The 12,489-nt window shown below is 42.3% G+C and overlaps 1 protein-coding gene across 2 annotated transcripts; it reads left to right on the top strand.

Moving 5' to 3' along the window:
• Nucleotides 1–2,679: 2,679 nt before the first annotated feature.
• LOC134026303 (heterogeneous nuclear ribonucleoprotein Q-like) lies at nucleotides 2,680–12,488 on the top strand. 2 transcript variants are annotated; one of them, XM_062468929.1, is made up of 12 exons: nucleotides 2,680–2,838; nucleotides 4,478–4,637; nucleotides 5,804–5,922; nucleotides 6,164–6,271; nucleotides 6,543–6,656; nucleotides 6,870–7,046; nucleotides 7,419–7,554; nucleotides 8,294–8,499; nucleotides 9,038–9,187; nucleotides 9,854–9,975; nucleotides 10,079–10,404; nucleotides 11,013–12,488. In XM_062468929.1, exons 2-12 carry the CDS (start codon nucleotides 4,490–4,492, stop codon nucleotides 11,039–11,041), a joined length of 1,635 nt encoding a protein of 544 aa, XP_062324913.1. In that variant the 5' UTR covers nucleotides 2,680–2,838; nucleotides 4,478–4,489; the 3' UTR covers nucleotides 11,042–12,488. The 2 variants fall into 2 exon arrangements, with proteins under 2 accessions (XP_062324913.1, XP_062324914.1); XM_062468930.1 differs by lacking the exon at nucleotides 4,478–4,637 and having other exon boundaries at nucleotides 2,686–2,838.
• Nucleotide 12,489: the final 1 nt, after the last annotated feature.

The raw sequence follows: 12,489 nt of genomic DNA, 5'->3' as shown, positions 1-12,489 counted from the left end.
TAGGCTATCCAGTGCAGAAACTTTACTGCAATTGGTGACAGGCTGTATAGGCTATCGCGCGTAAATGCGTGGCGCATTTACAAACAGGAGTCGATTGCACATTTTGCAAAGGCTTCTTCATCTCACGTTCATTAATCTCTACAACAAGCTCTAATGTTAAAATCTATGTTGCCTAGTAATGGAAACAGGAGATATGGTTGATCAGGCGATGTCTGCGGAAAAGGAAGAAGTCTAAAAAATTTCTCCTTAATCAGCAGTTGAGGGAGGTGTCAAAAAGGATAACGGCTTCAATCCCAGATGGTACCCTTGAGCAAGGTACTTACTCTGAACTGCCTCAGTAAGCATCCTGCCGTATAAATGAATATATCGACCTATAATGAGATATGAACCGTCCCGGGATCGGGTTCATGTGTGCAATGCATTACAGGCGTTTCTAAGTTTACCAGACATTTACATTTAGTCATTTAGCAGACGCTCTTATCCAGAGCGACTTACAGTAAGTACAGGGACATTCGACAGACGAATATTTGCATTCACAGTCCCCATGCAAGTTCTAATAACCTCATAATATTTCATCTCACGCTCTGCATGAGCCAATACCTCTTAAGTGCATGCCTGGAACCACTGCAGTGTTAGAAGGTCATGTTCTTTTGATGTTGAAATGTCCCGCTCAACTCACATGCTGAGTTGCTATAGGCTACCTCACGTTAATCACCTTTCTAACTTCTAGTAAGCTATTTTTCTCTTGCTACAGTAGTATTTGTTTGTGTGGTTTTACTATCACATGTCTTCCCAGTATTAAAAAAACGGCCATATTCCTGAATAAATGTGTGTCCATGTTTAGGCCTTGAACTAAATTTTCCAAAGGATTGGTTCCCTAGCTCCCTGTATACCATCGGAAGTATTTTGTCAGAAAACATCCGAAGCACTAAGATGATTGTGGTAGAATAAAGGCCCCTAAATCAGGCCCCTAATCAACACTCGTGTTTGACATCTCAGATAATGATGCACCTGGTTTATATCATTCTCTGCCCTCTGGTTGGATCTGCTGAGCTCACTGTTGTTAAACCTTAGGGCCCTTCTTTAACACAGTAAACTTTGACGGAAAGGTTTAGGTGTTGCCTTAATCAATCTTATTTATGTAGGTGTTTTTGGGGGAGGTGAGGGAAGGGGGGGTGGCAGGGGTCATATAGGTCATTTTGATGAAAATGTCAGATGGGAGTCAGATGGCTGACAGTTAGGGAATCAGACTATTAATCAGAAGGTTGCTGGTTTGATTCCCAACCGTGCAAAATGATGTTGTGTCCTTGGGCAAGGCAGTTCACCCTACTTGCCTCGGGGAGAATGTACTTACTGTAAGTCTCTCTGGATAAGAGCGTCTGCTAAATGACAAAAATGTAAATGTAAAGTCTGATATTGCGGTTGCGCAGACAATATCAAACACATGAAAACACAGAGCACAACACATTACATATTTATGTCTTCATTGTATCTCACTTAAACAAGCATAGCATACATACATAAGCATTCATACCTTATCATACTGTGGGTTGTCTTCCAACCGTTTGTCACTGTATATAATACATATATTTCTATAAATAAATGTTGCTAAAAACAATAAAAAATGTCAGAACTAACGACCCACCTATATTTGATGGAAATACATTATACTTGATGTATGGAAAAAGTGCACATTTATTCAGTCCAGAACTCCAGCCTGTTCCTCAGTCACGTCCCACAGCGACGTATGTCATTGATTATAAGTCATCCTAGGGTGAGATATGCAGGAGGACATTGCATATTTTACAATGATGGCTGGTTTATATTCAGCAATGACCAGCTCCTGTTGCCCACAGGAATTAATTAAGCACAATCCTGTGCCATTCCTCACATTGACTCTGCTAGGTTCAAGCATATGGTTTCTTCTTATTATTAGATGCCTGCAGAGTTCTCCTGACTGAGAAAAACATAATTATCCTGTGATTGTGAGTGAATTTGGACCACTAAATTTGAATATTAATGCGTTTCTATCTTCATGATTTACACTCTTTCTCTCATTCTGTATTTGTTCTTTGTTCATGCAAAGAACCCCTAGGCCTACTTGGTCAAATTCAGGGAGAGAGTGACACGGTGTGGTGAAAGTGAGAAATTGCAAGTGCGTCTCGACGTAGTGTTTCAACTCTTGGTAACTGTCGGTAGCATTACAATGCCAAAATCCCCAAAAGAGGACACGTGTGTAAACCCAAATATGAAATAAACCATCAGACTGTGTAAATTATTCTGTAGCCTACATTATAGCCTAGACCTTGAAAATTCTACCAAATTGTTTTAGTAGGCCTAGTATATTGGGTGTGCAATGCATGCTATAAAATATCGGGAGGTTGGTTGCATGGGATATATAATTATCTAGGCTGTATACCAACAAATGTGCCTATAATTACAAAACAGTATTTTGTCAATCAAATATATCGTATGTTTTGACAGCATCACACGGTTTGCTTAATACAATAAAACGTCTCACTTTAATTGTATATGTTGTGGTGCACTGACTAAGCATTCCACCTTCGCTCTGCACCGTTGCATATCCATGCATTGCTGTCAATAATCCTCAACTGTAGGCTACTGTAAATGCATGGAAGGCAAGCCCGTGCATGGGTGTCCAAGAAACCCCATCGATGAGACAAAACTCGCGGCGTGAACGTGGCAGCCATTTTACATCCTCAAGAGTGAATGAGTGGATCCGGACCAGTGCCGGGAGTTTTACACTTTTTCTCTTTTAATTAACACACTTTCCTTCCGAAATAATCAACAACATACAAGTTGGTGATCCATCGGCAGGTATGATGAACGCAACTAATTAGTCACATCTTTCGTAATTGATATGTACAGTCAAAGATCGTGTGGTGTTTCGAACAATGTGGAAACTGGTGGTTGGGACGGGTTCTCCAGACCGGCTTTTTGAAAATGGACTCTTCCTATGTGGCGGCACGTTGACAAACCATGAAGCTAGCACACTTAGCCTGCAAGGCCTGTATTCACATTGCAAATAATTAGCTAAATTCTTTAAATCAGCAAACTATGTTGGTTATAGGGGCATATATAGTCATGAAGGGGGAGTGAGCTTAGCTAAGTTAGCTATCTGGCCAATTCTGACAGATCAAGAATGACGTGCTCATTGTCACTGGCGCTAGCTAGCTAGCCTCAGCACGAGCGTGCAAACTCGAAAGTGTTGTTAAGACCAGTGCTGTCAAACAGTGAACTACTGCCATGTAGTTCCCCCTTACTACTTAAACATTTGCTATGCAATATGCATATTAATTGGATGGCTACCTGATTTTAATTCAAAATAACTAATGTGGTTTGTTATTGTCTGACAGACTTGTCAAGGAGGGGGCTATGGTTAGCTACTAGTAGTTAGCTCTATGGCGCTAGGCAGTTGAACATGTGTCATTCAGAGTTTGCTAGGCTTGGTAGGCCATGGCGTGCTAGGAGAAATCGTCTTTGCCGCTAGCAAGCGTGACTGCTAATCTATAAAGTAGTTTTAACCATAAAAAATTATGGTTAAAAATGACAACTACATTGAAGGTGTGAACATCAGTTTGAAGTTTAAACCCAAATCTTAAACGAGTAATTGTTTAACTCGACTAATTTATAAATTAGTCAGGCTTAACGTTAGACGTCTAATCAAAGTTTGCAATGAATAACTGGTAAGATATAAAACTTGGTACCCAAGTTAATGAGCTAACTATGGCAATTCCTCAGTAACCATTTTATCTTTAATATCGTATATAGTGTTGGTTAGCATAGTTTGTATTGTGTAGCCACATTTGTTTCTGGGATATTTCGAAGCTCAACCCCATTTTGCAATAAACAATTGTAAATTGTTTTATTGCCTTTAGCTTGCTAGCTAGTCTTTCTGACTTTAACCAGACAACATTAGCTAGCTAATTGTTTTTGTGCTAGTTTGCTAGCGAAATGACCTAATTGTTAGTTTGCTAGGTTATTGTGGTAACTTTGCATAGAAGATATAAAACATTGGTAACTGTAACGCATGCTTGCTGACTGGACAGCCACCGGAAACTAGGGCTTCAGACTGTGCAGGAGAAACACGTGTTTCAGCTATCTGGCCCGTGCTGAAGTCAGCAACCGAACGGCGAGCTAACTCATAATTTAGTGATCAGACCAAGCCCCTGTGACGGCGGGAGGGGAGAAGTACCTAGCCAGCTTGTTGCTTTGAACTTCATCCTGATCAGAAACCTAAGTCTGGAAACTGGGTCGGGATTATGGAATTAATACATTTTATAAATATGGTGACTGACATTATTCCATATATTCTACAAACCAGTCCATCAAAACATGCTGCATCTCCACGTTACATTTTTGGCCTGAATTCCTATCTAAGACGTTGCTCCTTCCTGAACGCACCACAGCTTGCCCTTAACCCCAGGAATTAATTTGGCTCATTGCATTTGCACAGATTTCTGGAGACATGGCCACAGAACATATTAATGGAAATGGTCCAGAAGAACCTATGGAAACCTCCTCTGCAGTTACCCATTCTGAGCACTTCCAGACTTTAATAGAAGCTGGTTTACCACAGAAAGTTGCTGAAAAACTAGACGAAATTTACATAGCAGGTAAGGCACATTGAATATCCAGCATATTCATTCACACAAATATTTATTTTTGCAATTGCATGTGCTGTCATATTTTATTATATATATATATCACCTTTGAATGTGGGAATTGGGATCCTCAAGCAACTTTTTGTGGTTTCCTACCAAAATGGGTACTGCAGTGTTAACCAAAAATAATACGATGAAAGACGCCACGAATGCTATTGGTTTGAAACTGCAGTGTTAACCAAAAATAATACGATGAAAGACGCCACGAATGCTATTGGTTTGAAATGAAGCATTCGCGTGTCTGTTAATGATGTACACCACTTCCGCATAGAAAAAGCCACATATATGGATGTCCTGTGAAAGTTCTCAGAAATTGGAAGCTGAAGCAAAGATTCGCTCTGTCAAATCAGGCCTCCTATTCAGTTGAGATCTCCCAGTCTCAGACAAATACTCTATATACCAGATAAGCCCTCCCCAGCCCCATCTTCCCATCACAACTAGTGTTGATGTAAGAATATTGCCTAGGTATATATGCAAGGTTCTCAAACCAGCTTTATCCTGTCCACAGTCTTTTGTCAGGTTGTCGTAATCATATTTCGAACAGCCGATTCGGATCTGAGCCCTCTCAGATTTGGATATCACAAATGTCTAGGGTTGTAGAGGGGTTCAGAGGGTTTCCTGATCTCGATTTTGAGATCACTCAAAGCGCAGAGCAGTAGCCAGCCAGCCAGCCAGATGGACATAAGCAGAAACAATGGCAGCAGCTGTCGGTGTCTGGGACAGGTGATGGGCCCTCCGTGGAGCAGAATGTGGACGGGCTCATTAGGAGAGCCCCACAGTACAGGGGACTGCCGTGTCCAGTTTCACCAACACATCTGTTAAGATTAGTTCTACAAAAAATAGACACTCGAAAGTGCTGCTCTTACAGAACGCACCATCAATACAGTGCCATTCCAAGGCTCTAAATGGACCCATGTCTTTTGAATGATTCTGCCCTTTGCTTCAGAATTCCTAGTCTCTGAAATGTGTCATTTAACAATGGGAAATAAATTGACTTTAATTTTTCCTCTCTTCAAGACCCCAGATCTGTGTATTAAATTGCATGACCATCCTATAATATTTTGACCTACCTATCATGTTGTCATGGTTTTTTTTCTCGTGCTGTCTTCTCTTTTCAGGTTTGGTGTCACACAGTGACTTAGATGACCGAGCAATCGAGGCCCTGAAGGAGTTCAACGAGGAAGGTGCTCTGCAAGTTTTGTTGCAGTTCAAGGACAGCGACCTCTCACATGTTCAGGTATGGTCTGAGTCAGTTTGGATGAGCAGGAATTGTTTATCAATACTGCCTGTCTGATTTATTAGTAAGGGTCTACATATAGATCCGATTTGTTGTGCGTTCACAATCTTGTTTTCAGTCGTAACAATAACACAAGCAGGGCTCGCTAATCCAATATGTAAATAAAAGTATAGTGTGGCAGTATGAGTATCAAGCTCCTTTTCTAATCCAGAAACCTACTGAACTGACTTTGTTTGCACAGAACAAAAGTGCCTTTCTGTGTGGAGTAATGAAGACGTACAGACAGAGGGAGAAACAGGGGACCAAAGTCTCGGACTCTAACAAAGGACCAGATGAGGCCAAAATCAAGGTGAGGATGGAGTAGTAGAGGGCTGCATATCACACAGCTAGAAAAACTGTCTCTTCCATTTTCCTCTGTGTGCACAAGTCCACCAAATGTGACAATTCTGACACTGGAGTGGTCCAAGGCTAATAATTTAAACAACCCAATGACTATCTTTTGTAATGGAGTGGACAAGTGCACACCTAATGGGGAAACAATACACTTAACATGTAACCCTCTAAATATAAATATTTAAAATATGTGTGTTTGGTGTTTGACTGAAACCCTCCCTGTTTAGGCCCTACTGGAGAGGACTGGCTACACACTTGATGTGACCACGGGCCAGAGGAAGTATGGAGGTCCTCCTCCAGACTCCGCCCACTCGGGGGCTCAGCCCACCATTGGTACAGAGGTATGCCTCAACACTACGCCGGTACTGTTAACATTTAGAGAAGTGCAATCATCCCGTTTCCTTCCCTTGAGTTAATTGCCATCTCGAATACGATAGGGTAATTGAAATGGTCTCTAAACCAGTTATACCAATTTTATCATATCAGGTGGGAAGGAAAACATTTAAAATATTTCACTTTCAACTAGTTTCTTCTCCTTTTCTTTCCCATTTGAGATTTTTGTGGGTAAGATCCCCAGAGACCTGTTTGAAGATGAGCTGGTGCCACTGTTTGAGAAGGCGGGGCCTATCTGGGACCTGCGTCTGATGATGGACCCTCTCAGCGGCCTCAACCGAGGCTATGCTTTTGTCACGTTCTGCACCAAAGAGGCTGCGCAGGAGGCAGTCAAACTGGTACATCTGTTTGAAACTAGCACTCTGTTTGTGGACCATCTATAATGGTGGTTCCACCCAGGTCAGAGTCCATGTCCTGTGCATAGCAGTGGCACACATCCATAGATGCACAATTGTTTATACAGTGTACTTATTGTGCACTTGATCTATATAATCAAACCATTTCAGTAGCCCCCCAAAAGTGCAAACTCGCCATGAAGTCTAAATCAAGCATGTACAATTGTGAATTGTTTCACAGGCTGAGGCAGATGCCTGTTGCCATATGTGGTCAACCTCCTTCCTGACAGTAATGATAGGAATGGAGGTCTCAGACTGGCTTTGCTAACTATATGACATGTTTTCTCTCTCCCTCCCCCCAATCCCCTTGCACAGTGCAACAATAATGAAATTCGACCAGGCAAACACATTGGCGTGTGCATCTCTGTGGCCAATAATAGACTGTTTGTTGGCTCCATCCCCAAGAGTAAAACAAAAGATCAGATCGTGGAAGAGTTTGCAAAAGTCACAGGTACTGATAACCCAACTCCGTCTGTGTTGAACCACCCAGTGGAATAGTGAATTTACAGGTTATTGTTATATACACATCAAACTTGAACTAATCGGTACCTCTATGCTGAATTGCATGGTTTGTTTTCTGTCAGCTATAACCTGCACACTGGAACTTAGTTCCAGTAAAAATAAATACAAATAATAGATTGTTAACTAAAAGATTATCACTCATCAGATTTGGATTCATTCTTCCATTATCTCCGCTGCCGGCATTGACCTACTGCAAGTTTTTTAAACTGTTTTACATATAAACATTTGCACATATTATAGGTTGCATTGTGGGGGAAATTAAGTTTCAGTATTTATTTCTGAAACAGCTTCTGTATTCAGTTTCCAAATGATGACATCCTTAATCTATACTGGAGTAACTCCGGTTACGATGATAGCTTACCGCTAAGATCTGAATGGAAACTGAGCAGAAGTTGGTTTAACATATTTAATTGTCTTCTCCAAATCACCATGATGGACAGTAGAAGAGCTTGGTGCAGAGGAAAAACTATTCCCATAGATTTTAGAGCAGCCTGATAGGTTGTAAATTATTGGACTTTGATGATTGGACATCATCAAATGGCTCTATATAACAGATATGACTGATACTATGATTTGTTCAGATTATTCACCTTTTTTTTTTAATTCCCACCCCTCTCCCCTCCACATTCTCCTTTTATCTCCCTCCCTCCCTCCTTGTCTTTCAACAGAGGGTCTTAATGATGTCATCCTGTACCACCAGCCTGACGACAAGAAGAAGAACAGGGGCTTCTGCTTCCTGGAGTATGAAGACCACAAGACCGCCGCCCAGGCCCGCCGCCGCCTGATGAGCGGCAAGGTCAAGGTGTGGGGGAACGTGGTGACGGTGGAATGGGCGGACCCCATAGAGGACCCAGACCCTGAGGTCATGGCCAAGGTAAAGATGGATCTAAGCACGAGGGAGAGGTGGTTAGTGGGAGTTTCATCAATGTCCGATTTTATTGTACTCCCTTGTTACATCCATTCGTAGAACATTAAGGACTTTAATATGAGTTCTAAAGCTGTGGTGAAGAGGTGAAGTGACAGTTGTAATCACAGAAAGAGGTTGAATAGATTCTGTTTGCTGCGAAGTGTCCAGATGATGACATCCTTATTTTATTCTTGAGTAACTCCAGTTATGTTGAAAGCTTACCGCTAAGATCTGATTGGACACTGACCAGAAACTGTTTGTACATGCCCTCGTCTGTCACATTGTCTTGTTGTCATCCCTCTGAGCTTGAGATGCTTGTCAACTCTAACTTGAATTAGGAGGGTGACTCTCATTCAATGGTAGCCACATAGTAATTGAGTTTCATATAGTTTTGAATTTGATGCTTAAACTTTAGGAATCCAGTTTCAATTGTCCAATATGTGACCCCCTGTGTTATAAACCAATTTAATAAACCAACTTTTTCTTGTTCCTCACCACTGTACAGGTCAAAGTGCTGTTTGTGAGAAACCTGGCCAGTACTGTTACGGAGGAGATACTTGAAAAGGCCTTCAGTCAGTTTGGCAAACTGGAGCGGGTGAAGAAGCTGAAAGACTATGCTTTTATTCACTTTGAGGAGAGGGATGGTGCTGTGAAGGTATTATACTCCATCAAAGCTTTCTTTGAATCTCAGTAGCCTTTATTAGGGTTCTTAGGTCCTCTCTCCTCACTTCCTTCAAATGGTGCATTGGAGATTACAGAAGGTTCTTTCCCTGAGATTTTCTCAATTTAAACTGAGGAGAGATGGTGTAAGGAAGCAAGTAGAGGCTTCTGGGTTTCTGTCCCTACTGGGTTGCCCTTTTTAACTCAAAGCACACAGCAAGCAACAAACAGTTCCACCGAATGCAGCGCTTGCTTCATGCATCCAAACACGCCTTAAATGGCACCAGGAGAAGATTTACCTTGATGACTGGGACACAATCAGCTTTTAGATGCCGATGGCAATAACATTTATAAATGTGGTATATCACAGTATGTGTGTGGGACAAGGCCGTAATCATAATGTATATTGGGGGACACACATCCCCCCCCCCAATTTTCAAATCTGGTCAAAATCCCCCCCCCCCCCCCCCCCCAATATATTGATATAAAAATATAAATGTGCTACGCTGCGACAGGCAACCACGTACGCTGTCAGAAATTATCATAAAAAATGTTATTTGTCCCCCCCAATGTTGACTCCATGGCTACGGCCTTGGTGTGGGAAGCCTTGTCCTTTTAGGAGAGGTCAGAGTTTGATTGGACTTCCTTCCTGTCTTCACAGGCGCTGGCCGATCTCAATGGCAAGGACCTGGAGGGAGAACACATCGAAATAGTCTTTGCTAAGCCACCTGACCAGAAGAGGAAAGAACGCAAAGCCCAGAGGCAAGCGGCTAAAACGCAAATGTAGGTAGAAGCTGATGTTAAGATTATTTCTATTTGTGTTTGCTGCGTTCTTACTGTATGCATCCTGCTCAGACCTAAAGCATTCTCTTTTGCTTCTCCCCAGGTATGACGATTACTATTACTACGGACCCCCCCACATGCCCCCTCCAGCAAGGGGCAGAGGGCGAGGCAACAGGGGCGGCTACTCGTACCAGCCAGACTACTATGGCTATGAAGATTATTACGACTATTACGGTTATGACTACCATAACTACCGAGGCGGCTACGAAGACCCCTACTACGGCTACGAGGACTTCCAGACCACCGGGAGGGGCCGGGGGGGCAGAGGAGGAGCCCGTGGAGGGGCCACCCCATCCCGGGGTCGTGGGGCGGTCACACCCAGGGGCCGAGTGGGGTTCTCCCAGAGAGGAGGACCAGGAACGAGCAGAGGTGAGTGAGGGGTGACAGGGCTTGGTATTTCTGAGTGCAATCTGTCTGTGTGCTTGGCTCATCTGACAGTCTTATGTCATATCTGTGTGTGTGTAAAGGTCTAAGTTGTGCTAAGCTATTTACCGAAAATCAGATCCAGAATTTTGGTATTGTGCAAGTTTCTCCAACATGTATATAGTTTAGTGTGATGTAATAAGCAGGTGTCCTTAGATAAGAATCGTCCATTTGACACTGTAAACCTGTTTAAGTGTGTGTCTATTCTTTATGAATTAAAACGGCCTGAACTCCATAATTTAGTTTTTACCACTGTCTGAACTCGCCTGTTTTCCATGTGAAAAGGGACACCTGCTTGTTGGCTTCACAGCTAATCCCTGACAGGTGTCATCTTTCAGGGCTTCAGCTCAAGGCCTGTCAGTCTGTCTGCCTGCTTCTCTGCTGACCAGACCAACACGTGTAGGAAAAATGTTAGGAACTTCGAAGGAGGTTTTCTGTGTTGCAGCGTTTTATGACAAAAGTAGATGGGTAAAAAGTGTGTATTTATATTGATTTCATTGATTGTGTGTAAAAATGGGTTCTAATTGTATCTGTCTGTATTGTTGCTTGACCAGCAGGGAAACGGGGTCGAGGCCGGTCCTGACCTGTTTGTCGCGGTGAAGACTTGACTTGCTGTGTGGGGTTACACCATAAACTGCAATGGATGTGGATGGAAGAACTCGACGAAAAGGTCCAATGATATTCCAGCCTTACAGAAGCATCTCCCCCTCTCAAACTGCCACCCCCCCCCTCCCTCCCTTCCCCTTTTAAGAGAACCGGAGCATTTAGAAGACTCGCCACTGCCCGCCCCTCCTCGTCCCTACCCCCAGCCCTGTCCTACAATCTCCCCCTGCCCCGCCCCCCCCAAAATGCCATTTTTAAATAATTATTGAAGAATTTGCACTTTTTACGTTTCTTAGTTTGAAGTGGCTCACAGGAGCTTGATGCTATTGTATATTTTTGTGCTAATCGCAATTTTAATGTCGGAATATCCATGTTAATCTTAATCGTTTGATTTGGATGTTTTTGAAAGAGAACATTTGCAGGTTTTTAGGGTGTAGCCACCTGGCATGGATAAGTCAGGCATTCCAGGAAAGTGGTTCTTTTCAGAACTTGTCTTTAAAGGGTTGGTTGACTACCTCAGTACAGAGGACTAGACCACCCGGCCTGTACTGTACATAGGGAAACTATATTGATGAAAGCAGGGCTTGTTCACCACAAAATATGCACAAGAGAGGCAGCGCCAACTGATGTACTTAATGTAATATAGTCATTTTGCTGCAGCTCTGACACTGCAAACAGTCAAACTGGGCATGCAAAATAATCTCATATGATGAGCCCGAACAAGCCCTGCTTTTATCCTATTTTGAACTGAATTAGCTGCCTTGCTTCTTCAGATTATGTAGTTACTGGTTGTATAGTTTGGAAAAAAATGTTACTTTTGTAAAGGCTTCAAACATCCCAGAGGCACCCCAACTGCCTTTGACTAAGCCCTGCAGTCTCCCTTTCCCACTTCCAACAATGGATTTGTGTTTTTATAATACCAATAGAGTAATTTTGAAGGATGTACAACAGAATTATGTTCAGCACCCATCATTATAATACTAATAATCCTCGTTGAAAAACAATTGTCCCAATCATGGCAAAATCCTGATGACGATCCCTCCTGACAGTAAAACCAGCTACTTAAAAGTTCAGTCAAGGTCTTCTTTCTTGATTGAATTATAAAGGCCATGATGTCCAAGCCAGTGAGCATCTGTGTGGGTGTTTGTTGGTGAGGGATCCTAGTCACTACAGTGGTCAAAGGGATACTGCAGCTATGATTTGTATTCCATGTATAGCATAAGAGACTGAGCTATTCATCCGGTTTTGTACACAGTTAACTCCCTCTCAATAAAATCATTACAACCACCTTTTGAAAAAAGATGTTAGCAGTTTTAAACTATTGTTGGTGGCCAACAACGTTTTTTGCATTCCTGCAAATAAATTGTTTTATACTGTAAAATGGAGGTGAGTGTAACTTATTTTTGTAATAAAGCTTTTGATTTCTAT

Source organism: Osmerus eperlanus, chromosome 9 (genome assembly GCF_963692335.1).
Source record: "Osmerus eperlanus chromosome 9, fOsmEpe2.1, whole genome shotgun sequence".
NCBI classification, from domain to species: Eukaryota; Metazoa; Chordata; class Actinopteri; order Osmeriformes; family Osmeridae; genus Osmerus; species Osmerus eperlanus.
Note: the sequence above shows the minus strand (reverse complement) of the source record. Positions and strands in the feature narration are given on the sequence as shown.

Coding starts and splice junctions, on each gene's coding strand:
- LOC134026303 (XM_062468929.1), top strand. CDS start 4,490: ATGGCCACAGAACATATTAATGGAAATGGTCCAGAAGAACCTATGGAA. Junction 4,638..5,803: donor AGACGAAATTTACATAGCAG/GTAAGGCACATT, acceptor TTCTCTTTTCAG/GTTTGGTGTCACACAGTGAC. Junction 10,405..11,012: donor AGGACCAGGAACGAGCAGAG/GTGAGTGAGGGG, acceptor TTGCTTGACCAG/CAGGGAAACGGGGTCGAGGC.